Here is a 27,390-nt window from a genome sequence, read left to right on the forward strand (position 1 = left end):
AAGTCGGCTTCTCGACGTGAAACCCGCCATCCTCGTAGCCGACTCTTGGCTTGATCATGGTCCACTTTGTGGATCTCTGACTGCATTTCACTCGCATCGCCACGAAGCGGCAAACAAACCAGTAAAGGCCGACGGAACCTACCATCCAAAGAGGTAAGCCGAAGACAAGTGGGTTGTAGCTCAGGCAAACCCAAGGGTCTGTGGCATGATATCTGAGATATCTCCTCCCCCAGACCATGCTCAGATTTCGGGGCACATTTCGGCAGCGAATCCGAGTACACCAAACGTCAAAGTTGAGCAAGAAATCACGAGTCAAGAGGGTCTTTTGAAGACTCCAACAAGGATTGGAGGAGTTGAGAATAACCTGGTGAGACAGCCTGGCTAAGTGGATAGGCCAAAGACGTCCTTCACGTAGTATTGAGTTTGGAGAAACACGAGCTGGGAAGCACAAGACGTTTGCAAGCTCGGGAAATAAACCTCGCAGGCGAAAGCTGGTAAAAGTCGCTAAAGTTGTAAATAAAGACCTAGCAACTTTGAATCAAGCGGGAATACTGCTAGTAAATGCAGGTTTAAAATGCCATTGGTACATGATTTTACTCGAGATTCCACCAGAACTGTCTCGTAACATCTTTCGTCTTACTCGTTGACCTGCTTTGAAGTTGATTTCAAGAAACTCACTTTCCAGTCGAATACATTGATTGCGTATAGGGACAATGGATAGAGAGAATGCTGCTTCCGTTTCAGGAAAGGATGACTGGACCGCAGTATCTGACCCGAGAGAGAAGAAGAGGATTCAAAACCGAATCGCGCAACGTGCTCACCGTATGTCTCGACATTAATTCTAATTAGGAGCTCAAGCTGATAATAAAGGCAGGTGAGAAGCTTAAACAGCGTCTTCAAGTTCTTGAGAGTCTGGTCAAAGAGAAGAAAGAATTGTCCGCCAACGAGCATGAGCCCCGGGACAAAGACTCGCTCAGCGTACCTACGACCCCAGGACAACGATCAGTGCCATCATCAACAGCGCCTCCTCTCAGCTCAACTAGCATGTCCAGAGAATCAATGTCTCTTTCAGAAGATCCCTCGTCACAATACCCAGAAGTCGCCGAGACCATGTGGCGTTTTCTTGCCCAGACACCGCAGAACCCACCACTAATCGCCAGTCCAGCCGGGCTCTTCAGTGGGGGAAGGCCAAATGACATCCATAAAGGATTGGCGCCGGGATGTTTCGACCGCGGAGATCCACTGGCTGTGAGGTTTGATGCCCCCTCGGACCAGATGCTTGGGATGATAGCCCCAGGCGAGATACCAAGCTGGGGAAACGATATCGCTCTCAGTTATCTCTCCTCCCCACCCGAAACAGAAGCTTTTCAACGTCGTGACTACTCTGACGAGTTCATGGGTATTCACGGTGGCTCCTGCGCTGGGAAGAACGAACTGAAAACGCCACGGGGACGGGTCGGCTCTATAGCAAGCACAACGTCTCTTTGCGAGAGGCTGAACTGTCTGAAGCATTGTGCAAAACTTCTGGGCTTCAGCAGCTTGGATGCCGTGCTATCTCTCTACTACACAGCCGACCTGAGCGAGTCACCTGCGCTCTCAAACGAGCAGAGTGCCAGTCGCGAGCGGCGGCTTCCCACTCTGCTCTCCGAGATCAGAGAGCATTCCAACATTTGGAATAGATGGGAGCAATCTGGTTTCATTGAAGAAATGCTTAGAGGTGCTGAATGCTTTTACGCCGAGGAAGTCAAACAAGGGAGGGCTGACTTGGATGATCAACTCATGGGAACTCTCGACGACCCGTTGATGATAGAATCCGTGCCCGAGATCGCGTGGATCTTGAGAGACAAGGTCCGTGTTTCACCCAGCCCCCAAGCATCATTGCTATGCTATATGCCCGACAGACGGCTTACATGACGCATCTTGTATTAGTATCCCCGCCTATGGGCATTGATCACGAGCCTCATTGCCCACACAGCGACGGACGGAGAGCAGGCACATCCTCATGGGGCATTCGCACCTATGATGACGATTTGTCATCCTATGAAGCCTCTCCCACCTGCTACTTTTGCATATAACCTTCGGAATGGCATTCCGTGACCTGAACCCCGCACACAGCTACAAGTGCATGCACCTCGGTATCTGGTGCATTGGCTGTCGCATCGATTCTGCACTGCACGCCTTGACGGGAAGACAAAAGACTATAGTAGGTCAGGCCTAAGTAGCGCATGTGGCTAGATGAGGGATTTGACGAAGGGCCTTTCTCAACAATTATGTGTCTCAGAAGATGGTAGCTGGTTTATCTTAGAGGCTTCATGGATCTAACTACTCAAGACTCAACGGATGCCCCTCTTGCACTTGGCAACGCGTCTGATGTGGTGAGCGGTAGACAGAAGTAAGGTGTTTTACCTGAATGCACTTTGAGTCACTTGAAGAGAGAGAGGTTAACGCGTGGGGCACGTAACCATCCTGCTTGTAAGCTGCCAGGGTATTGAGTCAGCCGTCAGATGATCAGTCAGAATGTCCAGTAGTAAGACAGTCAGATAGTCAACAACTTATCTAGATCGTAAGAATCTTGGCTCGCCAATTTGTCAGTCAGCATAAGTATACTACTCTGAGCCTTGACCCAAGCCCATGCATCATATGTTTTTTGGATTAAGAGGAGGGAGATGTAGACGAGTGAGTGAGCAAAAATACATGAAGGAGTGGTCTTACGCCCCCGGAGCTCATACGCTTTCGACATCCATTTTTGCAACAACTTACGATGAAGTGTCTGCTTCTCCTGTGCACAGGATTGACCCATGTTCTGGGGAACGTCAAGAATACCGGTCCCGACGCACTCTGTGTCTTTCCCCGGCCTCTCGCACACTCCTTGATCTGCACCGTCAAGGATGTTGTAGACCCGCTCACCACCGCTCGGGACCGCGTCTCGTCTAACTCTTCAGGCTTACCAACAAGTTCTCTCTGGACTGGGATTTCTCGATGCTTCAAAGAAGGGCTTGAATCTCCCGAATTTTGCATTTACATCAAGGAAGACTACGGAGGCAAGGGCATGGCTGTCATAACCGAGGCCGAGACTGCCAGTCATATTGTGAATAGTCGGGGGTTTACCGAACCAAGCTATCTTATGGGTACCAATCAGATATCGCCAAAGATTAAGGTCGCGGCTATTCCTGGCAAAGAATATGGATTGGTAGCCACTGAACGTATCGCACGGGGTGAGATGATTCTCAAAGAGACCGCCAGTCTTCTGGTTGACTACTCAGCACTCGAATCGATGCCACGAAACCAGCTGGACATCATGAGAGCTCATGCAGTAGGCCTGTTGAATTCCCATCATCGGAATCAGGTCATGAATCTGTCTACGCATGGATACCATGGAGACGAGGTATCTACTGTCGCTGCAATTGCCAAGAACAATATGTTCTCGATCAGCACCAATAGCAGCCGTACTGACGACCGGTTTTATGCACTGTTTGCTCAAAGTAAGTTCCCCTTTAGACCCTTTCATCCTGTATGTTTTTTGTTGCCATCAAATAAGGTACTAATAATATGTCTAGCTTCTCGCCTGAATCACGATTGCCGCCCCAACATCGACTACTGGTTTGATCCTCGGACTCTCACACAGCGCACAACCGCCCTTCGCGACATCGTTCCCGGCGAAGAGCTCACAATCAGTTATGTCGAGCCTTTGCAATCTCGTGATGACAGGCAGAATCGTCTGCACTTCAACTGGGGCTTCAATTGCAGCTGTCATTTTTGCAAACAACCTGATCTCATGACTGAAGCCTCAGACAAACGAATAGCACAAATCTACTCACTGCTTGAGGAGCTGAAGGACCACTCGCCTCAGTCAAATGCTACGCCACAAATGGCCGAGCTTCTTATATCTCTTTATCATCAAGAGCACAACTGGAGTTTCCTTAGTGAGGCCTACATGCTTGCTGCAATTGAATACAGCGGTGTTGGAGAGCCGTGGCTTGCGACAAAGTATGCTAGCCTAGCGATCGATGCTGGTCTCCTCTCTCTGTGGGAAGATCATAGACACGTCAAAGATATGGAAGATCTCGCGAGGGATCCCTGGTCACATTGGAGTTGGATGCTGAGAAAACATTAAGATCAAGCGATAGCTTGGGTGAAGGGCAGGTGTTAAACATTGAAGTAGTCGAGCATGATTTTTCGAGATGACAGATCATCTTTGCGTGTAAAGTCTCTCTTCTAGACTGATGAATGATAACGCGAAGCCAATTGCTGAATGTGCTTGATAATAGCGGGCAAGCAGTTTGGATGCCTAAAAATGAGCAATGTCTCGGCTTTTGGTGAATTTCCATTTCAAACTGGAAGAACTGCAGCGGTGAGCGCCTTGGCGGTTGTATATCCAATCAACATAGTTCTCGGAGTGCAAAGAAGTGCTAATCAGCCCGTATGCATAGTTCACAACAGCGTTAGGTCCAGATCTGCAGGTTTCTGTGCTCTTTTCAGCTTGTGCAGATCAGCCGCACGAGTCTAGCCATCTTTTTCCCATCGAGTTGGCAAGCCACAATACCACCATGATCACCTGATAGCATATAAACATGCAAGTGAAGCTACCTATCGACTAGAAATGCTCGTCGACTCATTTCTCTAAGACTTTATGGATCGTCATAGACGGCTGATTGAGGACGACGATTATGCCTCAGGTAAACATCATCTTTCACTAAATGATCGACTCCCCGAACTCGACCTTCATATGACAAAATCAGTTTCATTAGATTTTAAGATCAACTATTACCCTTCACTGATATTCAAAACTTCTCAATTTCGGTTCTATAAGTAATCGCCGAAAATACAGGCGATGGAGAAGCTGAAACTATTTGTGAAGCACTTCAGAAAGTTGAGAGCTGGCATTGAAGATGAGGAAAAGGACGACCAGGATGTTGATCCCGATTGGGACTTTGACCCAGATAACTACGACAAGAAGTTCCTCGGAAAGCTGCAGCAGAATTTCTACGACGCAGCCGAAATGATCAAGATTGCGTTCTTCACTCTTGTTGTCGACGAAGGCTTGCCATCGCAACAAAGATGGATATATCAGACACTCTTGCTTCAGTATCGACAAACTCTAAGCAATCAGATTTATCCTTGGACTTATCTAAGTGTATTTCTAGCTTGGTACTTTCCGAACATCAACTTTCACCCATACACATTGGCCCTCTTCGCCGACAGCCAGATTCGTTGCAAGTACGCCAGCTTGCCGAAGGATCTCGGTTTCTTCTTGAAGCCCGTGATCTACTCGGGTGCACGTGTTGTGTTCCGAAAACTATTCGACTTCCGCGATATATCGGTTGCTTTGGAGACAGTCTTGGGATCTTCCGATTTCTGGCCTACTGCTGTCGCACCAATCTTGCCCGGTTTACTGCTCAGTGTCCCAAGGGGTACAATTAATGGATTCGTTCCGGAGGGAAGGCAGGGAATAATCATGGCTGTAGTCGTATGGGCGTGTGTTACTACTCTTCCCGAAGTTCTTCATTACTCCTTCTGGTTATGGTTTACTGGGCCGGACCTATATTTGCAGCCTGTGGTGGCCGTCGAGTGGTTGCTGTGCTCGATCTTCTGGCTTTCAAAGGGGGTTCCCTTCCAGGCAGCTTATACAATGCACCTCTTCGTCAACCAGTACCCTCATCAGGGGTTTTGGCTACGACATCATGGCGGAGAGGCTTCACCGATTCTTCGCATGGAGCGCCGGGGGTGTCTCTGGTTCGCGCTTACGAGCTTTTTTATCAAAGCCCTCGAGATGGATCCGACCTCAGCTAGGACAGAGCCTTTTGTGCTCCCTGTCAGCACTTCGCTAAAGGTTGCTGTTTTTATCGGAATGGGCGTATATCTAGTGAGGTATGGAATGGCGATGCGAATGACGAAGTTCAAGCATAAGCCATTGCGACGACCAAACGAATTCCGCATTCTTCGGCTTCGGGCTCAACCCTGCTTCCGGAACTCACCAGTGCAATGCGATATCATCCACGCAACCTTAGATTCACCTCCCTCGTATCGAGCAGTGTCTCACCGTTGGGCAGCTACAAGAGATGAACCACAAATCATTCTCGTAGATGGAGCGCCATTTCTAGTTTCTACAAGCATTCACGATCTCCTTGTACAGTTGCGGAGGCTGCGCCTTTCTCAGCTTCTATGGATTGACTCTATTTGCATTGACCAGGCCGACGCGCAAGAGAAGAGTCGACAAGTCGGGCTGATGCGAGAAATTTTCGAGGAGGCTACATCGACTATCGGCTGGCTGGGCAAAACTCCAGTAGCAACGAAGGCATTCGAGCTTGTCCGGCGAATTGTGACTACGGCACAGATGGATCAGGCAGAGCTCCTCAATTTGAAGTCGTCACCTTTATCCGGATGGCAAGAACTCCTCTCTCTCTTAACCAATAGCTGGTTTGAAAGAGTCTGGATCATTCAAGAAATTGCTGCTTCTAAAGAGACCATACTTCAAAGTGGAAATACGCTGATACACTGGGAAGATTTCGCAGAAGGTCTGGGCCGGATCTTGGCCTCAGGAACAGGAAACGATGACCATCTGTCTATCCTGACCAACGAACATCTTATGAATGCGCTGATCATGGAGAATATGCGGTTTCAGGTTGACGAGATTGACCGTCTTGCCCTGAAAGATGCTTTGAAACTTGGGTCTAGGTTCAAATCAACACTTTCGGTCGACAATGTGTTCGCCTTGCTAGGAATCATAAAAGAACGCAACGCGCCGTTGTTTCACCCAAACTTTCGTCATAGCGAAGTCTTCACAGACGAGATCTTTTCTCGGGGAGGAGCCGCCAAGGATATGTTCGACACTTTGGATTCAATTGTTGAGTTTGCCGACGGGCTGAGAAAGACTAATCCCCTTCAGAGCCGAAAGACAATCAGATTACTGAGGTCCTTACCAAAGGCGACACGGTCTTTCAGCGAAATGGTGGATGGTATGCACAGCATTCTAGATCGAACAAAACAGTCCAAAGACAGTCCACAGCACATCAAGCCGGACTATACTGACAAGAGTACGCCGGAAGTTGTATACACCATGGTTGCCCGAGAACTTGTCAGAACCGGAGATGCCTTCGCCTTTCTGCGATACGCAGGAATCGGTAGCTCTAGGAGTCCTTCATTCGAAAACCTGCCATCATGGGTTCCAGACTGGTCAGCCGAGGTCAACGTGTACATTCTACCTCATGATGCCAAACCGCCGACGAAGCGACAAAAGCCAACTTCGACTGATGCTTTCAAAGGCAAAGACAAACATCACTCTTTAGTTTCTGATGGCGGGTTCAACTTACTTCACGTCAAGGGAGCTGTGATCGGCAAGGTCGCTTTGGCAACCAAGATGCACGACAATCTCGAGAAGTCTAGAGGAAACATTCTCAAGGATGCGAGAACGGATTTAGAGCTCCAAGTTTCAAGCTTTGAAGCAGCATTGAGCGCCTCGAAGGGGATCAATCTTCCGCCAAATCAGTCGGACGACAGTCGCAAACATCTCTTTCTCAATGCGGTTCTGGCAAGATCTAATGACGAGGTTCAGGGCAATACTTTCAAGCAAGCTGCAGACTTGCTAGCAGAACGCATGGAGAATGACCAAAAGCTTCTCCAGAAGCTTCGGGAAAGCAACTTGGATAATAGCCCGCGTCCACACAGCCCTACCCCTAGCGATCCGTCATTAAAATCCTTGGAGGCCATGGCAAGGGATTATCTTATAAAACGAAAGGTCCAATCCTCCTCCAACAGTAAGTTTGCACATCTTATGAAAACGGATGTCTTGCCTAGTTTCGAGCACTATCGTTGGCAAGAGAAAACCTTTACACTTCCGCCAGGAGGTCCCTTGCGAATGTTTGACAAGCGTGGCACGAGTGTCCTGGCGGCATACGATCAATATGTGGACTACACCCTCGGGAGAAAGTTCGTCGTGCTCGAAACGGGGCAAATGGGCTTAGCACCAGCAGGGGTTGAAGTTGGCGACTTAATCATCTGGGTGAAAGAACACGCAGTCTTTCTGACTCTACGGCCGGCTCCTATATCAACGCGCGTGAAAGAGGAATTGAAACTTGAAGAATTGCGGAAGCAAGAGTTGGCGAGGCAAAGGGCCGAAAAAGAGAATGCTAGGAAAGAAAAGATTGACAAGGATGGTGCCGAAAAACAAAAAGAAGTTCACAAAGCAGAACAGGCACGTAGTGAAGGAGAGGAAGACGAAAAGGGCCCAAGCGAGGCTAGCAACAGCAACTTGTTCGATCTAGACAACACCTTTCGATTAATCGGAGAGGCCTTTGTCAGCAACGCACAACAGGGCCCAGACAGGGCAGCTGCAGCAGGGGACGGCGATGGAGAATGGTTCAGCTTGTGGTAGTTCCAGACTTTGCAATCGCAATACACTTTTAGAGAATTCTCAAATTGTCCTCTTTAGCTATAAACATTACTTCCTTATCTCGTCAAATTGAACTCGCTAACACGTGCGATCTCCGCAACTACGATACTTCTCCCCCCTAAACAGCCTCCGTGTGTTCGCTCGACTTCGCCTTGTTGTCATCGAATGTGGCGTCGACAAACTTAGTTGAAGGTTCAGGGCGAGCATCATGAGCATAGCCACTATTAACAGAAACGTTAGTATCGATTCACTACAGGGTTTTGTCCTTGCGAGAGTGACGTACAAGATGACATCCATTTGGTCCATGGTAAGACCCTTGGTCTCTGGCAAGCAGAAGTAGCCCCACAAGGTGGCGATGATCATCCACGAAGCGAAGAAGAACCAAGTTCCGTAGCCGAAAGAGCTGAAAATGTAGGGCATGGCCTTGGTGATGGCGAATTGAGTAGCCCTGAACATGTGTTAGATGCCTTACGCGGTGAGCTTTCAGAGGGGCATAGTTGTCGACTTACCAGACAACGAGAGCAGCATAGGTGCCGGTGAAGTTGCGAAGAGCACCGGGGAAGATTTCGGCACTGACGATCCAAGGAATACCATTCAAGCCGAAAGACCAGCTATTGTTATGGTTAGAGATTCCAATCTTCAAACAATTTGTGATAAGTAACTCATGAACTTACCAGATAGAGTAGATCATGATCATGCCAGTAGCTGCCTTACCACCAGCCGCGGTAGAGGCAGATAGCTCCTTTCCGGCGGCGATAATGTCGGCAGGGTGACCAATCTTCACGTATGCACCAACAATGAAGAGACACATCGAGCAGATGAATGAGGAGACGATGGCAGGCCAACGTCTTCCGAGGAGGTCGATGAGGAAGATGAAGTAAATAATAGATGCAATGGCTGTAGTCCGAGTTAGCGAAGAGTCTCCAGCCATCATGCTAACCATAGCTCACCCTTGATCAGTCCGTAGATACCGGTGTATAGAGAAACATCGGTGATGCCGATCGATGTGAAAAGCGTGGGCTAACGACAGAATTAGCAAGTTATGTCTTGACAGCCTAATTGTTGAGGGATATGATTCTTACTGAGTAATAGTTAATAGCGGCAGCTCCGGAAAGGTTGTTAAGAGCGAAGGCACAGAAGACGAGGACAAGGCGGTTCCACATGCCCTTGCGGGCCAGAATGTTGGCGACGCCGCGGAGGTATGCCCATTGTCCGGTTCCGTACTGTGATGAAACGGCTCTTTCTTCGTCGAGTTTCTTCTGGAATTGGTCGAGTTCTTCTTGCATGTCTGTTTGTATCCTCGCGTTAGTTCTCTTCGTTCATGGCAAGGTGTTCACGATGAAAATTGCTTACACTTGTGGTCGATCGGCAGTCCCCTGAGACCCTCGAGAACCTTGTGAGCGCGTTCCGTCTTGTTCTTACGCAGAAGCCAGAGGGGGCTCTCGTGAATGAAGAAGATTCCGACGAAGAGGATGCCGGCGGGGACGAGTTGGAATGCCATTGGGATTCTCCAGCTGACAGGCAGGCTCGGGTCGATGGTTTGCGTAATGCCGTACTACCCGAATGATTAGGACAAGAACTTAAAGGTTTCTAAGTAGCGTAGTCGTCAGAATTTTTCGACTTACGTTGATCCAGAAACCAATGACACTGCCAATCTGGTATGCGACTTCGAAGAGACCGGTGAGGATACCGCGGATGGAGGGGATCGATAATTCTCCGATGTAGGATGGGACCGTAGCTGTGATACCACCACAGCCGATGCCAGTAAGGGCGCGACCCGCGTCTGTGTAATAAGTCTTAGCCAAAGTTTTCTTCAAGTCCGAATACTCGAGGAGTTGACTTACAGATGAATGACAACTGGTTTGTGGCGGCAGTCATCAAAATCGCGCCAACGAGGAAGATGACAACATTAGCCTGGAGGGTCCACTTTCTACCCAAGCGTTCAGTAACTAGACTCAAGTCAGTGTGCTGCAAATAACTCCTCTTCCGAATGTCGTACTGAAGAAGCAAAGAACTGCGCCGCCCAAGGCTCCGGCTTGAAAAGCTGATGTGATATTGCTCGAGATGTTATTCGAGTTTCCAGAGTTGATCCCAAAGTCTCTCTTGAAACTGCTGCGGGCAATTGTGGTTCCGATGAACGCTGAATCGTAGCCAAAACTGCCAAAGATCAGTTGTTGGTCGTAGCCATAGCTATCCATTATCGAAACCTACAGGAAAGATCCCATGGCGATGATTGCTGCCTCGATGTAGAGTTTCCAGTTGTACACCTCCTTCGGCGTGGGCCGATCCTCGACAGCCTTGAAGCCACCCATGATTGCGATGAAACGTTGCTGCTGGCGGGGATTATTCGATAGAGCTCGAGCGGCGGAGCAGTCTGCGATGATCTGTTTATCTGATCGATGACACACGCGCGCACACTGGAGTCACATTCAACAAACTTCCGGCTGTCAAAGAGTATTTATCCTGCCCTCCTTTACCACCACGTCGGATGGCGCATCCCCACGGGGTACCCGGTGGAGAAAACATGGAGGATTTAGGAGTTGCTCATTCGCGGCGCCGTCTCTGCCCGGGCTTTGGTGGGTGCGTGGGAAGATGGGGGAATGCTTGCTAGTTTGACTCGTGCTGGTGCGCCCTGCGCCAGAAGAATTCATGGGTGCGCTCCTCGGAAGTCGTCCGTGGAACGATGTCATAAACGGATTTCTTATCCGATCAAGTGGAACCTATTTCTTTGCACTAACAGCACACAGAAAAGTCTTTGTTCCAAGTAGCAACTGTTAGCGCTAATCGCTGCCTTTTGCCGTGTTCTTTCATCTGTCGGTACTGTTGCTAGAGTGCTCCAGGGAAGCTGTCAGCTGGTCTTGCCGACATTCGATCAGGAACTGGTTTATGCTAGCCCCACCACTTTGGGCTGACGATAGTTCCAAGTTTGCGCGCCATGGCTTCCGACATGCGACCCGAGAAGCGACCCGACGCGAACTACCGGCCTAGACTCCACACCGCACGTGGGAATGCGATGATGATTGATGAATGAACCGAGTTGTCGGGACTAAGGAGCATAAGGGTGATCTCGCAAGTTGTCAAAAGCAATATGTGGACCGAGGTCAACCAAGAGGCTTCATCTTACCTAAGGTAATTAACGCGGATCGAAGACTTGGTTCTTCGTCTCCGCGAAAAGGTGGCAGTCGTAAGGCATGTCCATCGGGAAATCCCGATGAAGTGCTTGCGTTCAATGCAACTCAATTTCGAGAGATTATATTACAACAGCTCTTTAAGAAGTTACTGTGCCAATGCGGGGACTGCAATCAGTTACAGATAGCTGGCTTAAACCAACATCGCATCGAGCTTCGTTTAGAGTTCCGGGTGTCCACGTTGCGGTGTTGCACCTGTGTACTGTGTAAAGGCCCGAAGTTGCTCCTTATACCCTGCGCTGCGACCATACCAGGCCAAAATCGAAGGCCCACCTCAAGCACATCACCACGAGACACGTCAAAGTGTTGCGGGGGTTCCCTGAATACCTGGGGAAGAAGGGCCGGTTGCAGAATCCCCATTGTCAGGCCCCGGATTCCTCTGCCAGCTAAGTGCTTGGGGTAGTTCAGCGGAATCGGCGGCGCACTAGGGACTAAGACGGTCACAAACTAACAGTACCTCACGCCTTTTACACTTCGAAAAATCTAGAACCAATTCTCAGTGTTGAACCGTCTTTGTTGGAGACCAGGCTTATGATGCTGGCCTCTACATATTATATATACAACTTGAATGTTGAAGTATCTGTACACTATTACGGGGCAGGTACGTCTTTGGGTGCTAATTAAGTATGGGCAACCATCAAAGCGTATGCCATTAATTCCAGATCCAGCTGACAAACCGTATAGGGCCAGTCTCTTGCTTCTCAGGCTCCTCGGGATAGGCATCGGCCTGCTCGAAAGCATCGTGAAGCGGGATGTTTTCAAGAACGACGCCCTTGGTCTTCTTGACGAACTTCCAGATCAAGAAAGCGCCAGTGACCAGAGGAATATCCCTGCAAGGTGGTTAGCAAACTCGCCCATAATATGCTCGTTAAGCAAGGGGAGTGGACTCACAAGTAAGACGAGACGAAACCACTAGCGCTCCAGTTGCCCTTGGTGAAAACTTCAAAGCCGCTCGTGAAGAGAATGACGATGCACATGAACAGGGCGACGTAAGAGCTGTAGACTGAATTCACGCTTTTGTTAGCAAGGCTTATCAGGTAATCCGAGACTTTTCAACTTACGAGTCCACGAGTTGTTCCAAGGCAGCCTGCTGAACTCAATGCCCTGCTTCTTCATCGCTGTCTTGAGACGGATATGGTTCAGGAGGATAGCCGACCACGACACCAAAACACCGGCCGCAGTCAGGTCTACCAGCCACCAGAAGACGGTCAATGCACCATTCGACAAGCTCATGAAGCTAAGGAACATGAAAGCAGTGAAGAGCAAGACGCAAACATAGGGAGTACCCCAGGCAGTCGTGCGGAGGAAGATCTTCGGGGCCTGTCCCTTGAGCGCGAGACCGAAAAGGACACGGGTGCCGGCGAGAAGACTCTGGTTAGACGCAGACCAGGCGGAGGTGATGACGACGGCGTTGACGACGCTGGGGATGGCAGGGATACCAGCAGCGGAGGCAGCGATGACGAAGGGACTCTGAGCAGCGGTGCCGTAGGCGTCGTCGAGGCGGGGGTCGTCACTGGCAACGAGCATACCGACGACCAGAACGGCGAGCATGTAGAAGAGCACGATACGCGCGAAGACACGCTTGCAGGCGCGGGGGATGGCACGGCGAGGGTTCTGGGTCTCAGCAGCGGCCATGGCGAGGGACTCAACGCCGGCGAAGGAGAAGACGGCGCTGGTCATGACACCCCAGTAGCCCAAGAACTTGCCCCAGTCGCCGGTCGCGATGTGCTCCACGAAGGGGCCGGGGCTTTGCCAGTACCTGAACCCAATGCGGGGGGTACCCGGAACGCCGCCGAGATCGATGACGAGACCGAGGATGATGAGGAAGATGACGAGAAGGATCTTGAGCAAAGCGAAGACGAACTCGACCTCTCCGAAGACACGCACGAAGGCGATGCCGACGACGAACGTCAAGACGATGAAGATGGCAATGAAGACGGAGGGGTTCAGGTCGGTCCAGAACTCAAAGAGTACACAGATGGCTGTGATCTCGGAGGGGATAGACAAAATGTTGCCGTAGACCAAGTTCCACCCAATAGCGAATCCCCAGGCCGGATCGACAAGAAACTCGGCATGACGGACAAATGAACCGGTGACGGGGAGGAGCGCCGAAACTTCTCCGAGAGCGAACTGCACGGCGCAGACGATCAAGCCAACAGTCGCATAGCCAAGCAATGCGCCAAGCGGACCGCCGGTCTGGATAGCGCCACCGAGACCCAGGAAGAGACCGGTGCCGATGGCGCCCGCGATACCCAACATTGACAAGTGGCGCTGCTCCAAGCCGCGCTTGAGGTCGCGGTCCTCGGTGGTGGTGACAAAATCGCCGTTGTGGTCGTCGTGAGGCTCAAACGGGCCGCGCCGAGAGGCCTCGGCGGCCTCGACGTCGTCGGACGTGATCCAGGCGTGGCGGGTGACATCGGTGATGCCAGGCGACTTGGCGCCGGGGAACGGGATGGTGTCGGTACTCATCGCTTTTGTCATGTTTCCCCTTTGTCCTCAACTCGTGGCCTTTGTGCTTCCTTCACCGAGCGTCGGGGTGGGAAGAAAGGTGAGGGAAATAAAGCTGATCCCGAGCGATAAGAAAGAACCGCGATTGATAAAGCGCCCCGTCTGCCCTCCTCGTTTTTCTTTCTCGCGAGACTCAATGAGATTACCTTAGGTAATCGTCTGAACCTGTAAGGTAACACACGGGAGACAAAAGGTTTCGATGCTGAGGAAACGAGCAACGCGATTGATAACCAAATCTTCACCTCATTGGAATGCTGAACAACCGTTGAATGTAGCGCTGAAGCCTATATCATGCTCAAAGGGCCATGGCTCGCTCAAAAGGTCGCGAAAGGGGTTCGGATGGACAATCGGCGGACTGGGGGGATGGGAATCGAAGAGATTTTGTCCTCTTATCGCGACCTCGATTCGGGAAGGTGAGATTTCTCATTCGATGATGCCATTGCGCTAAGCGGGTCCCGATCCACATTCACTGCGAGCTCGTTACGTTACTGGCGGCGTACGCGTCTCTCGCAGACCGAGGCTCTCGAAAGGGAACTCGGCCGTTGTGTCTTTCGACAACTGACTCGCATCTCCAACCTCACGGGCAATATATGGTGATTGTTCGTCGCCTTACATTGTTAACAGTGGTTTTTCGCCTAGAAAATGGTGTAATGGCGTCCCAGCTGTTTTGACAATATACACGATAAGGTGGGCGATGCACATAGGGTCGATCCCTCGGGTCTGGAATCTCGGTGAGGTGGCCCTGGGCTAGACCATTTGACCTAGGCTAGCCTCCTACTGTACCAGTTCCCAAAATCATGAGCCTCAAGTTCAGGCAAAGCTCGTGGGGCCACCTTTAAGAGGGTGCACTGGATAGAAGATAATAAGTCAAGCGGATAGACATTCTACGCAGCTTGAAGTCAACTGCCACAACCCAACATGCGCCAAGCTATTATGTTTGATAAGCTGCATCTGCTGCAGCCTATGTGCCGTGCCACATCATATGTTGGTTCTAAATCTAGGGCTGACAGCAGTATATGCAGTCAGCATCTTCCCCGCGCACATCTAGGCTGAGTCCCCTCACTCTGATTTTCTCATGTTCATTCTTCCCTGAGTAGCAAAGGCCGTTGGTGCCTACTGGGGCGCGGCAGGCATCCTCATCGCATATCACAACATTCAATCTTTTATCAAACACATTCGCGCGCCATCATTTGACCAGATGGTCGCATTACACGCATGTACTCCTGAACCCCTGTCATCAGTCGCTATGTCCGATCCATCAATCTATACGATCGGCTGGATCTGCGCCATTGTCCCTGAGTTCGTCGCAGCCCGGCTCTTCCTCGACGAGGTCCATGAAGAGCCTCGATCGCTGTCCAGAAACGACAACAACTCGTATAAGCTCGGGCGCATGGGCAAGCACAACGTCGCGATCGCGGTCCTTCCTCATGGCGAATATGGAGAAAGCTCGGCGGCAGTGGTCGCTCGAGACATGGTCCGCACATTTGTGAACATAAGGGTAGGGCTTATGGTCGGCATCGGCGGCGGCGCTCCGAGTCCCAGAAATGACGTCCGTTTGGGCGACATCGTTGTCAGCTCCCCGGCTGAGGGTTATGGCGGCGTGATTCAGTACGACTTTGGCAAATCCATCGAGGATGGGAAGTTCGAGATGACTGGGTTCTTGAATCAGCCGCCCCTTGCTCTAAGAACAGCCCTCAACATGCTGATTTCCGACCTCGAAATAGAAGGCAGCTCGCTTGAAGAGCACATTGTGAAGCGCCTGAAGAATGACATCTTGAAGAAGAAATACGGTCGGCCTAGTTCTAATTCCGACAAACTTTTCCGCAGCGACATTGTCTATGACGCAAATAGGTCAATGGCTGATTATTGCGCCGACGACTTCGTGGATCGCCCGGAACGAGACTCTGGTTCAGAGCCCGTCGTCCATTACGGACTGATAGCTTCTGCAAATCAGGTAATGAAAGATGCTCAGAAGCGAGATGCACTAGCAAAGGAGAAGAACGTGCTATGCTTCGAGATGGAAGCCGCTGGCTTGATGAATCATTTTCCCTGTCTAGTCATAAGAGGAATCTGTGACTACTCCGACTCTCATAAAAACAAGCAATGGCAGGGCTACGCTGCCATGGCAGCCGCTTCTTTCGCCAAATCATTGGTCTGTTGTATTCCGCGTCAGAGCCTCGAGCATGAACAGTCTGTAGCAAAAGTATTGTCTTCTAGTGAGTAGCTCACAGAGAATCTCATCGCAAGTCGTTACTTGTAATTTCCCGATTTCTGACCAACGCACGTCAGTCAATTCAGTCAAGGAAGATGTCATCGCCATAAAAGATACAATCGATCATGACATTCTGGACAAATTGCCAATGGCTCAGGGTGCTGAATTCGACAGCTATGAAAATCAACACGAACCGAGATGCCATCCAAGTACCAGAGTTGATATTCTTCGCGACATTGAAACCTGGGCTCCTCATGCTACTGGCCCGAAACTTTATTGGCTCAGTGGATTGGCTGGAACGGGAAAGTCGATCATAGCTCGGACCATTGCTCATGAGTTTTACGAGACTAACATACTCGGCGCCACGTTCTTTTTCAAAAGGGGAGAAGTTGATCGTGGCAGCGCGTCGTTGTTTTTCGGTACGCTAGCCCGTCAGCTAGCGCAGCGCCGACCCGAGTTAAGCCCGTACATAGTAAAAGCGATCAAGGAGACGGGTAATATCTGTTCCAAGAGTATGGAGGAGCAATTCACTAAGCTCGTCTTCAACCCACTCAAACTGGCAGCCTTAAAACCAGGGGAGCCCAAAAAGTTGATCCTGGTACTCGACGCATTGGATGAGTGTTCGAAAGAGAAGGACGTTGAAATTTTATTGCGTTTACTGATCAAGGCTGTATGTTTCGATGGCTGCGGTCTGAAGCTGCTTATTACAAGTAGGCCAGAGGTTGCAGTGCGCGATGCATGTGGTTCTCCCAATCAAGGATTGTACCGGGAAGTTCGACTACATGACACACCAAATGAGATTGTCTCCAAAGATATCTCATTGTACCTTCGACATCAGTTGACAGAGATCAGAAATTTGTGGAACGCGAGATGCATCAATAATCAGAAACTACAGCTGGATTGGCCTGGGCAGGAGAAGATCAAGGCCCTTGTCGACATCGCCATACCCTTGTTTCTGTTCGCGGCAATAGCTTGCCGCTTCATCCGAGACGAGCTATTCGGCTTTCCAGAGGAACAGCTTTTGAAGCTTGTTCAGACCGTTCAGAAAGGCGGCGTCAGCGACAAACTTCAAGAGACCTATCAGCCAGTATTGAGACAGTTCAGAAGCGAAAGAACTCCGTCAGAGCAAATGATCCTGCTTGGAAGATTTAGAGCGGTCATCGGCGCAATCATACTCCTCGAGCAGCCTTTGTCGGTTAACTCAATCGCCAGCTTGCTGGGTCTCAAGCCTTCGCAAGTTGGTGGTATCTTAATTCCCCTCAGATCTATTCTTGATCTTCCGAATGAGGAAGGCCTGGAGGTGAAACTTTTTCATTCGTCATTTCGCGACTTTTTACTGAGTCCAGTTGCCGGAGACTTCTCCATCAACTTCAAGGAAACACATTGGAGAATGGCGCTTGCCTGTCTTGAAATTCTTTCGAAGTCTTTGCGTTACAATATTTGCAGCCTCAATCCCGCCGATCGACGGTCTGCGATTGCGAGAGACGTCCTGGAACAACAGCTCCCGCCACACACACGATATGCTTGCCGCTTCTGGTTTCATCACCTGAAATACGCGGGTCAACTTCTCGAGGATGAGGATCAAGTCCATAGATTCCTCCAAGATCGATTTCTCTATTGGGTCGAGGCTCTCTGTGTTCTCGGAGAAACCAATCGTGCTATTCAAATGATAGACACGCTAATTCCCCTCGTGAAGGTGAGCTTCGAGGTTTTCTCCATCATGATATCAATACAAGGTGAATGTATATACATAGCAACAAGTCACAAAGAACCAATCAATATTTCTATATTGCCTACTTTGCTAACTAATATGGCAGCAACCAAAAATCAAGCTTTACAATCTTTTGGAAGACTCGGAGATGTTGATTTCCAAATACATCTCCGTTATTCTCGAGTATCCTTTGCAACTGTATTGGTCAGCATTAGTCTTTTCTCCCAAGACAAGCTCTATCCGACACGCTTCCATAAAAAGCATCCCGAAGTGTATCACTTTCCAACGACCACAAAAGTCTGGATGGACGCCTCTGATCCAGAACACAGGTCTGAGAGATGCCTATGAACGTTATTATGCCGTTGTTGTTTCTCCTGATTCCAGGCTTGTTGCATTAAGTGGGCTTCGCGGGGACATATCGGTTTGGTCGCTCTCCCTGGGTGTCTTGATGACCAGCTTTCGCATGCCACGCCTTCACTCTATTGGTCCATACGTTCCAGTCGCCTTTTTCAAGGACTCGAAGCGAATTGCATCGGCATTACAAAACTTGATCCACGTCTACGTCGCTGAAACGGGCGAGGAACTATGCTCATTCCGTATTCCCGATGGGGTCGACGTAGTACAACTTGACGTTTCCCACACTTCAGAGAAGATTGCGGCGTCTTACGACAATTTTACCGCTGCGATATGGACAATGTCCACAGGGCGTAGGATCAAGCTCCGGCCTATAGACAGAGTCCAGAGGCGTGATAGCTCACGCTCTGTATCACAAGGAGGCTCATTTGTCAGTTTCTCTCCGAATTCTGAGATTGTAGCGACCTCATCTATACGTGGAAGTGTCCATCTTTGGGAAGCCTTGACAGGTAATTGCCTTCAGACGTTTGAAACAAATGGGCCCGTGGTCAGCCAGCTCGCCTTCGTGTCAGACACCAATCTCCTGATCGTTAAGGAAGCGGATGGAGAAATTCGAACCTTAAACATTGACACCGGTTGTTGGAATTCTCGAGTCCCGGGAGGAGAAAACACACGTGGACCTACAGCTATTTCACACGACTCGAGGCCCATCGCGCATCAAAGTCTCTCCGATAGCGACGCTATTTCGATTTCGTCAGTCGATACCGGCGAACACTACCAATGCCTACATCTCACCAGCATTCTCGCCGCCAGCCCATTCAGCTTTCATTCACTTCGGCCTGAGGATTGGGTAGCGGCATTCTCACCCGATAGCAAATTTCTCATTGTTGCTCAAAGCAACGGAGTTGCCATCTGGTCCTTGTCCATGATCCGAAAGCCCAGAACGCTGGACAGTGGAATGAATCAGCCAATACGGCCAATGTCTGCGGTGACTACGAGCTGTTTCATACATCGGAGAGCTTCCGAAGAAACGGCACAAATCATTTCCATGGACAAATTCGACGACTCCAACGAGGTTAATATTTGGTCGTCTGACACTGGCGAGCTAGACCTGAAAGTCAAAAACGATGGAGATATCTGGGATTCAGGAAATGCCACACTCTCGCCTGATTCAAAATGGATGTTCCTCCCTTGCCAGCGGGCAATCCACAACATCCAAGATAGCACAGTCGTTCATGTCATGAAGCCTCCATGCCCTCGTAATCCTAGCTATCTCGATTACAGAAAGGCAAGAAAGAGCGAGGTTTTGTTTTCGGAAGATTCACAATCCTTTGCATTTGGCGCATATCATGACTTTAGTCTCTGGACAATGCACGGGGGGCTGCAATACCGAGACTCTACCTGTGCCGGGACCCTCATCACAATTACGCCTGATTGGAAATACGCGGTCTACACAATCGAGATCCCATGCCTAGAGGCACTCAAAAAGAACGGCGAGCCTAGATCAGATGAGATGTCTCACAGAGTCAGGTACTTGAGCATTGATACACACAAATACGTGGATATGCCCGAGGAAGCGGACGACTTCAGCTTTCTCGCCATATCACCAGACTCGAAATGGGTGGCCTCAGTGCCAAATCGTGGTAAAGAGCTCACCCTATGGCTAGCAAGCAAATGCTCCCGCCAAGCCCTCCAGCGCTTATACCCATTCAAATCAATCAAACAAATAAGTCAAACAAACAGTCAAATATAGGAATTTCAGTAAGTCAAACAATCAAATATTCTAGCCCATATATTTAGTATATTTGATCAAATCTAGAATCTAAGGGTGGGCCCGAATATACCAATAATATACCGAGAAAATACGGTAAAAAAGGGGCCGCCCGGACCCGGATTTGAACACCGGACCTCCGGTATTAAAGTGGGCCCGCCGAAAAAATTTCGGCGGCACCGGCGCAGAATCCACTGCACCACTTACACCTCTAAACGGGCTATAGAAAATTCTTGCAAATTAATCAAATATTAATCAAATAAGTCAAATAATCAAATATGAGGTTCATATTTGATTTGTTTGTATGGGTATAAGCGCTGAAGCCCTCTTTGAGCCCGAATCTCGCATCACTGCAGTCGCATTTTCATCCAATTCTGAATCAGTGGCATCAGCGGACAAGGCTCAAAACATACGGATTTGGTCGACAATTTCGGGGCACTGCACAAACGCCTTGAATGTAGGACGTAGTCTCTTCGGCCTGTCTTTCTCGCCCGACGATTCTCAGTTGAGGACCTCCTTTGGGGCCATTGCCATCGAAAGGTCCATCCTCCCACCTCAAGTAGCCAATTCTACCACGGATGATGCCGAACTTGAAAACACGTCTGTCATGCTTCAGAGACCGCGTTGGCAGGGCTATGGAATCGATGTAAGCGGTAAGTGGATCACTTGGAACGGTGTCAACTTGATGCTCATGCCGACCGATATCAACCCTGCTTCGAATTTGAATTCCCCTCGCTGGGATTATGATGATAGGCGATGCCAGGTGGCTGCTGGCGAATCCGTTGTTGCTTGGGTAGGTCCCTCTGGCGAGCTATATATCATGGGGTTCTCGAGAGATATGAAGCCCTTTGACTAAGTCTTGCGCCAGCAAAGTTGTTGGAGTTGCCTTTCATGTAACCAGCCTCGTCTCATTTGTTCCTTCATACTGCTTGTCTACGTCCCTTTCACCCGTGCTCACTGTCCATATTTAGGACATCTATCATCTCAAATAGATCGTAATCATGTTTACACTCTTGTCTCTGAAACTGGCCATGTGGCGAATCATGACGGACTTATCGCCTACACGAATCATCAAACCTTATCAGAGAGCTACCCGGTGAATTTTGATAATTCCCTGCCGACTGTTGTGGTTTTACACGAGAGATAGCCCTTTGAAATATGATCTTCAATGATAACCAGGCGAGTTTCAGTATCCTGCTCTCCGGAATGCTTCATCCAGCTTCAACTCAAGAACCTGCCGCTGCGCTTGAATAGCTGCCGTAATCCGTGCATTCTCCTCCTCCCCAGCTTTCTTCTTCTCAGCGGCGTCCCCCTCATCGATGGTCTCAACCTCATCAGCCATCATATCATCAGCCTCCGAAGCCGACGTCAAAGCCATAGGGGCCATCCGCATACTCGCCATCCTCGTCGATGACAAAGTCGCCCCGGGAAGGAAGCCTGGAGCAACATACTTCTTCGACTTCCCCGCCGAGGCGATCAATGTCGACAGGACCGCGGCGCTAATATCTAGCACATTATCCGCCTTGAACGTGTCGGGGTCGTTGAGGAGCTGTAGTCCGATGCCAAAGGCCACAGACAAAAGGGGTCCTGCTCCGGGGATAAAGCCAAGGCCGAGCTGGACCACGTGCGTGACCAGGTCCAGGATAAAAGAAGAATACTTGTACGGGCGCCATCCAACCTCGACACCAAAGGTCGCGCTAATGACATTCGCAAGGTCGATCTCGCGAATGAACCCATCCGTGTGGACGGTATCGCTCGCCGTCCAGGTACGCCCCGCGTGCCCGACGAGGAACAGCGCGTCGGTCCTCGTCGTCGCGTTGTAGACGCCGTACTCCGGATTGCGCAGCTTGTGGGGAATGGTCAGGTAGGTGATGAGGTCCGGGACCTTGAAGAGCCACGTCAGGTCCTTATTCAGGCCAAGGCCTGCTTCGCGCGTGGACGGATAGGTACGCGGCTCTCCTGCGATGTTGAAGCAGTTGATGGTGTCGCGCGCCTTGAAGTCGATGACGACGTAGGTGCAGTACTGCTTGTACGCCTCGTCGGTCTGCTGGCAGACGGGGAAGTAGATGGCGCGGATCGGGATCGTGGCACTGGCTGCAAGTTAGCACTTCTGCAGGGTCTCATAGAAAGAGTAGTTAGCAGGGTAGAGTACTCAATCCACAGCCACTCGGTGTCTTTGCGACGAATCTTGACCGGGCGCAGGATGTATTTCCTTGGACCGCCCCTGTCGCGGTCTCGCATCTCGTTCCAGTTCAAGCTGTTTGGGTAGCTGGTGATGGCCGTCAGGCTGCTTGGATCCGTGGTCTTGCTTTCGCCGACGAAGAATCTGTCCCACTGCCAGAAGCGGGTAGTATACAGACTAGCCGTCCCGCTCTGAGACTTTGATCGGAGGTGGGTTGGCATTGAACTCGCGCTGCCGCTGCCAATCCAGCCGTTCCACTGCGCGTGTTTCGTGAGTAATAGAGCTTCGGGGAGAAACCTTGGATAGAAGGGAGGGGGCGCGTACCTAATATTCGATAAGAACATGGCTATAGAACTGCTCCTCCAGCGCTTATACCTATATAAACAAATCAAATATAAAGTTCGTATTTAATTATTTAGCTCATTTCTCGCGCTATATTTAATTATTTAACAGTTAATTAATAGATTTAACTAATTTTTAATTAGGAATTAAATAAAGCTATTACGAAAGTCCTTATAGTACTAACTTATAAACTTTATTTCGATTAGTTTTTCTAATTAAAAAATTAACCTCTTATTTTTATAATATTACTATGAAGTTAGTTCTTAAGATATTAAACCTCCTTTAGTATAAAGGATCTTATTAATAATTATTATAAAGTTAAAATTAACTTCGCAAAACTAAATATCCTCTCGTAGTTTATTATTATTATAAGGATCGTAAAAATATTAAATATAAGCTTATTTAATATTAAATAGGTTAGTTAATAGTTAATTTATTATTAGATTAGGTTAAGGACTAGCTAAGGGATAATTTATAAATAATATTAATTAAGCTTAGGCACGTAGTTAATTACTACGTTTATTATTTAAAATATTAATTATTACTAATATTATAAGTCTTTTATAATACTTTTTAGAATCGTAAGGGTATTAAAAATAGCTTATAATTATCGTAATAAAAAAAGAGGACTTAAAAAAAAAAAAAAAAAAGGACTTATTATTTCGTTTATATATTATTTTTATTAATAATTATAAAGTCCCTTTTTTATATTAAATAGTTAGTAGCTTTATTTAGGCGTATTTTACCTTTTTTTTAACTATTTTAATCCTTACTTAGGGTAAAAAATAATTATTATAGCGTAGAGTATAGAGTTACTTAACTTAATATAATACTTATTAAGGACTTACTAAGTATTAATAATTAATAATTAGAAATATCTTCGCGAGTTAAAATTATTACTAAAAAGTAGCTCTACTCGCTCCTTAAGTATATACTTAAACTAAATATAACGAGGGATATTACTTAAAGTTAGAAGTTAAAAAAAAAATTAAAATATAAATTAACGACGAGCTAATTATTTACGAGGTAGTATTACTTATATTAATTATAATTATAATATTATAATTTAAAAAGTTATAAGATTTTTTTTTTTTTTTTAAAGTTTATTATATAACTTTTTTTATTTTTTAAAACGGTTAATAAAGTACTTAAAACTTATTATTACTTTTTATAAACGGCTATAACTATCTCTTTTACCCTAGCCTTAGTATTTTATTATTTAAAAATAAAATAGCTTAAGTACTATTTTTAGCTCGGTTAATAACTATTAATTATTATTATTAAGAACGTCCTTAATAGGGATTTATTATTTTAAATCTTTATAAGCTTAATTAGTTATTAAAAAAGTATAAATTTACTTTCATTTTTATAAAGAGCGCTATATTATAAAATATATTAAATTCTATTTTGTCACGGCAGTGGGTACTAGGGCCCTGTGGGCCCTGTGGCTTAGCCTCAGGCTACGAGGCTAAGCTCCTAGTAGTTACGTAACGAGCTAGACCGCTAGGCCCAAAGGGCTAGCCTACTAGCTTCTACTTACTATTCTGTTTTTTCCCTCTTTATATTAAGTCTTTAGTTAATTAGGTTAATATAGCAGCGTTCCGACCTACCTCGAGTTCCCTTTCGTAATACTACTTAACGTTACTTAATTAACTATTCTTTAGAGACGGAATAATAATATCTTAATTAATTAATTACTAGCTACCCCTATTAAAAAAGCGTATAAGAGAGCCGAGCGATAGCTAGTTAAATTAATTACGTATAAGTAGTATAATCGATACCCCCTAAATATATACCCCCTTTACTAAACGTAATAGTTAGAGAATATAACTAGAGAGGCTAGGTCTCCTTTTATACTAACGGCTTTTAATAAAGCCGCCGCTTTTATAAGTCTTAATAGAGCGTCATAGGCCCTAATAAAGGCGCTAAGCTCCCGGTTATCGACCTAGAGGTCGCGCTATTTAACTAGCTAATAAAGCGCTTTTTACCCTCTACTACCTAGGCTAATTACTTAGCGTACTTTAGTAACGTAGCTAACTAGCTTACCTTACCTATCTATATCCGTAACGATATCCTCTTTAAAAAGAATACTAAGTAGTATATCGACCTCGACCTTATTTAAGAGCTATATTTTAAAAATAACGGAAAGACCTTACTTAAGTAGATCGAATAGTAACTAAAGATGCGCATTACTTAGTACTAATTAAAACAGGTCCTAGCGTCTACTATTAGCTAGCTAAGTAATAGTACTAAGTGCCTATACGTAATAACCTATAAAAACCTCGACCTTATATATACTACTACTATAGAGCTCTATATTATAAAAGAAGCCCTTACCCGAGCCTATATTAGTAATGCGGCTATAGTTAAAAAGCTAGAGTAATTAGAGAACGGCTCTTAGGCTAGCTCTATTTAAAATACCGCTACCCTTAGCGCGCTAAAATAGCGGCTAGTATACTTAAAAACGTAGAGTAGCCGTAAGACTACTCTAGCCTCGTCCTATCCCGTTACCCACGGCTCTTAGAAAATACCTAACGTACCTACTTTTATAAGTAATAATACTAGCCTTAAGTTCGACTATTAGCTCTAGCGTATTACGAAGTGCTTAGAGAACGCTAATTATAGTATAAATAGGTACTACTTAGAGTATATTATTAATAAAATTAGAAGTAGCGCTACGGAGTTTATATACCTATTACTAACCTCTAATAAGATTACTACGGCCGAGTAGTTACTTTACGAGCTTAAGTTAGCTTATACTAGCTTAACTACTATAAACGACGCTAGCCGCAAGCTAGACGTACTTATAATTACGCTTAAAAACGTCTACTAAAAGCGCTCTATATTCGCTAAGCTTGCGCGTATTAATAAGCTTCTAAAGTCTTAGTAAAAGCGCCGTTTTTATAATAAGCTACCTATATATCTTCGTAACTAGGCTATGTTAAAGTACCTAGATAATACGGCTACTTTTTAAAAGTATATTAAGTACGTTACCTAGCTAGTTAACGTAATATAGCCCCCTTTTATAGAGGACTGCGCGGTTAAGGTTTCTAACTAAACTCGCTAGACCTTAGGTAAAAATAATAAAAGTAATAGAAGTAATAGAAATAATAGAAGTACTAGAAGTACTAAATAGGACCGAGGTCGTACCTCTACCCGCGAAACGATCCCCAAAGCCTTATATTAAAAACTTAAGGATAGTAGCGCTTACTTCGTTTATAATAATACCGGATATATCTCTAAGGACTGCCCTAAAAAGCCGAAAACTACTATAGCCGCTATTAACGCTACCGCGGGCCTTATTAAGATAGAGTCGAGTTTAGAAAACTAGACCCCTTAGTAAAAGTAAACTCCTAGCTAGGGGATACGTATAAAAAGGATAAAAGATTAGTAATTAATTTAGTAAACTTATAGGATCTCGTAGGGGGTTAGCCCCTTAAAATAGAGCTTATATTAGTATTTAATAAATATAAAATTTGCCTAAGAGCCTTACTTAATACGGGAGCTAATAAGTACGGATTTATAAATAACTACGTAACCCCTTTATTATAGCGGTTCTGCGCGGCCCTATCTTATAAATTACTATACCTAATCCCTACCGCCGGGTTTAATAAAGAGCGATTAGATAATATTAGTATAATATAGACCGCTAACCTATATATTAATCGACAGGTCCTTCTAAAGGCACCCCTCTTTTAACTTAATACGGGCCGCTACGACTTAATCCTAGGGTAGAAGTAGTTCGAATACTACGGGGTAAACCCTAATATTCGCTACTAACGGCTAATATAGCCTAAGGACCTACTACTATAAGAGACGCCCTTTACTATCGTTAAGGATATCAAGGACCTATATACCCCGGAAGTTATCGACGTATAATACTAAATCGACGCTAACCGCTAGTAGGACTTATTTAAAATAGATATAACCCGCTATAACTAAAAGCTCTAATAATAGCGGGCGAAGGGCACGCTAATTAAGATATTACTATACCCGCTAAAAACGATAGCCCGTTAAATATAGCAGTTAAACAAGGCTAAGGATATAAAAAAAATAGAACGCACCCTTAATAGCACTACTATTACCCCCGTAAAGAGGGTTAGATAATAGAAACTATACCTAGTAGCGTTATAAATAAATATTACTTTTATTAGCGCTCCCGCATTCGAAAGGAACCTAAGGCAGAACGACGTCGAGATAGGCTCTATATTACTTTATAAGCTAGACCGTATTATAGAAAATAAAAAGGAGGAGGCAGACCTTTTATATAACGACGACTAAGTTACTCGCGACCTTATAATAACTAACTTATTAAAGTACTTATAGCCCTAGACCGACGTCTTTAGTAAAGCGGCTAGCGATATACTTATGCTTTATAAGCCGTATAATTATAAAATCGAGCTCTTAAATAGTAATAAAGAGAAGCTAACTTATTACCCTTTATATAAGTAGTCGGTACTAGAGCTAGAGGCTATAAGAGCCTATTTACTAAAGCACTTATAAAAGGGATTTATCGAGCTAGGTAATACTCTTTTTACGTCGCCGATGCTATTTATAAAAAAGCATAATAGTAGTCTACGCTTCTATATTAACTTCTATAAGCTAAATAAAGTTATAAAAAAAGACCGCTACTTATTACTACTTATTAATAAGACCCTCGCGTAGCTAAGTAGGGCGAAGGTATTTACTAAACTAGATATTAAGTAGGCCTTTTACCGCATTTACCTCGACTT

The 27,390-nt window shown here is 46.9% G+C and overlaps 5 protein-coding genes across 5 annotated transcripts; 2 read left to right on the forward strand and 3 right to left on the reverse strand.

Moving 5' to 3' along the window:
* Window positions 1–713: 713 nt before the first annotated feature.
* On the forward strand, window positions 714–8,371 carry CLUP02_02718 (uncharacterized protein; the record flags this gene model as incomplete). Its single annotated transcript, XM_049281748.1, has 11 exons — window positions 714–822; window positions 875–1,848; window positions 1,902–2,032; window positions 2,116–2,203; window positions 2,292–2,392; window positions 2,701–3,482; window positions 3,558–4,091; window positions 4,269–4,420; window positions 4,480–4,525; window positions 4,626–4,738; window positions 4,829–8,371. The coding sequence occupies 11 exons, from the start codon at window positions 714–716 to the stop codon at window positions 8,369–8,371; spliced, it is 6,573 nt and encodes a 2,190-aa protein (XP_049138891.1).
* A 136-nt stretch (window positions 8,372–8,507) lies between these two features.
* CLUP02_02719 (uncharacterized protein) lies at window positions 8,508–10,701 on the reverse strand (the record flags this gene model as incomplete). The annotated part of the gene is made up of 11 exons (XM_049281749.1): window positions 8,508–8,610; window positions 8,673–8,837; window positions 8,899–9,000; window positions 9,064–9,286; window positions 9,340–9,409; window positions 9,472–9,677; window positions 9,743–9,944; window positions 10,015–10,172; window positions 10,234–10,338; window positions 10,389–10,546; window positions 10,601–10,701. 11 exons carry the CDS (start codon window positions 10,699–10,701, stop codon window positions 8,508–8,510), a joined length of 1,593 nt encoding a protein of 530 aa, XP_049138892.1.
* Window positions 10,702–12,229: 1,528 nt separating this feature from the next.
* On the reverse strand, window positions 12,230–14,046 carry CLUP02_02720 (amino acid permease; the record flags this gene model as incomplete). Its single annotated transcript, XM_049281750.1, has 3 exons — window positions 12,230–12,407; window positions 12,469–12,580; window positions 12,639–14,046. The coding sequence occupies 3 exons, from the start codon at window positions 14,044–14,046 to the stop codon at window positions 12,230–12,232; spliced, it is 1,698 nt and encodes a 565-aa protein (XP_049138893.1).
* Window positions 14,047–14,448: 402 nt separating this feature from the next.
* Window positions 14,449–21,233, forward strand: CLUP02_02721 (pfs domain-containing protein; the record flags this gene model as incomplete). The annotated part of the gene is made up of 11 exons (XM_049281751.1): window positions 14,449–14,498; window positions 14,562–14,678; window positions 14,748–14,816; window positions 14,872–14,928; window positions 14,985–15,069; window positions 15,108–15,138; window positions 15,180–16,301; window positions 16,375–17,993; window positions 18,115–20,005; window positions 20,490–20,926; window positions 21,126–21,233. 11 exons carry the CDS (start codon window positions 14,449–14,451, stop codon window positions 21,231–21,233), a joined length of 5,586 nt encoding a protein of 1,861 aa, XP_049138894.1.
* Window positions 21,234–21,319: 86 nt separating this feature from the next.
* On the reverse strand, window positions 21,320–22,536 carry CLUP02_02722 (uncharacterized protein; the record flags this gene model as incomplete). The annotated part of the gene is made up of 2 exons (XM_049281752.1): window positions 21,320–22,223; window positions 22,295–22,536. The coding sequence occupies 2 exons, from the start codon at window positions 22,534–22,536 to the stop codon at window positions 21,320–21,322; spliced, it is 1,146 nt and encodes a 381-aa protein (XP_049138895.1).
* Window positions 22,537–27,390: the final 4,854 nt, after the last annotated feature.

Source organism: Colletotrichum lupini, chromosome 2, assembly GCF_023278565.1.
Source record: "Colletotrichum lupini chromosome 2, complete sequence".
NCBI classification, from domain to species: domain Eukaryota; kingdom Fungi; phylum Ascomycota; class Sordariomycetes; order Glomerellales; family Glomerellaceae; genus Colletotrichum; species Colletotrichum lupini.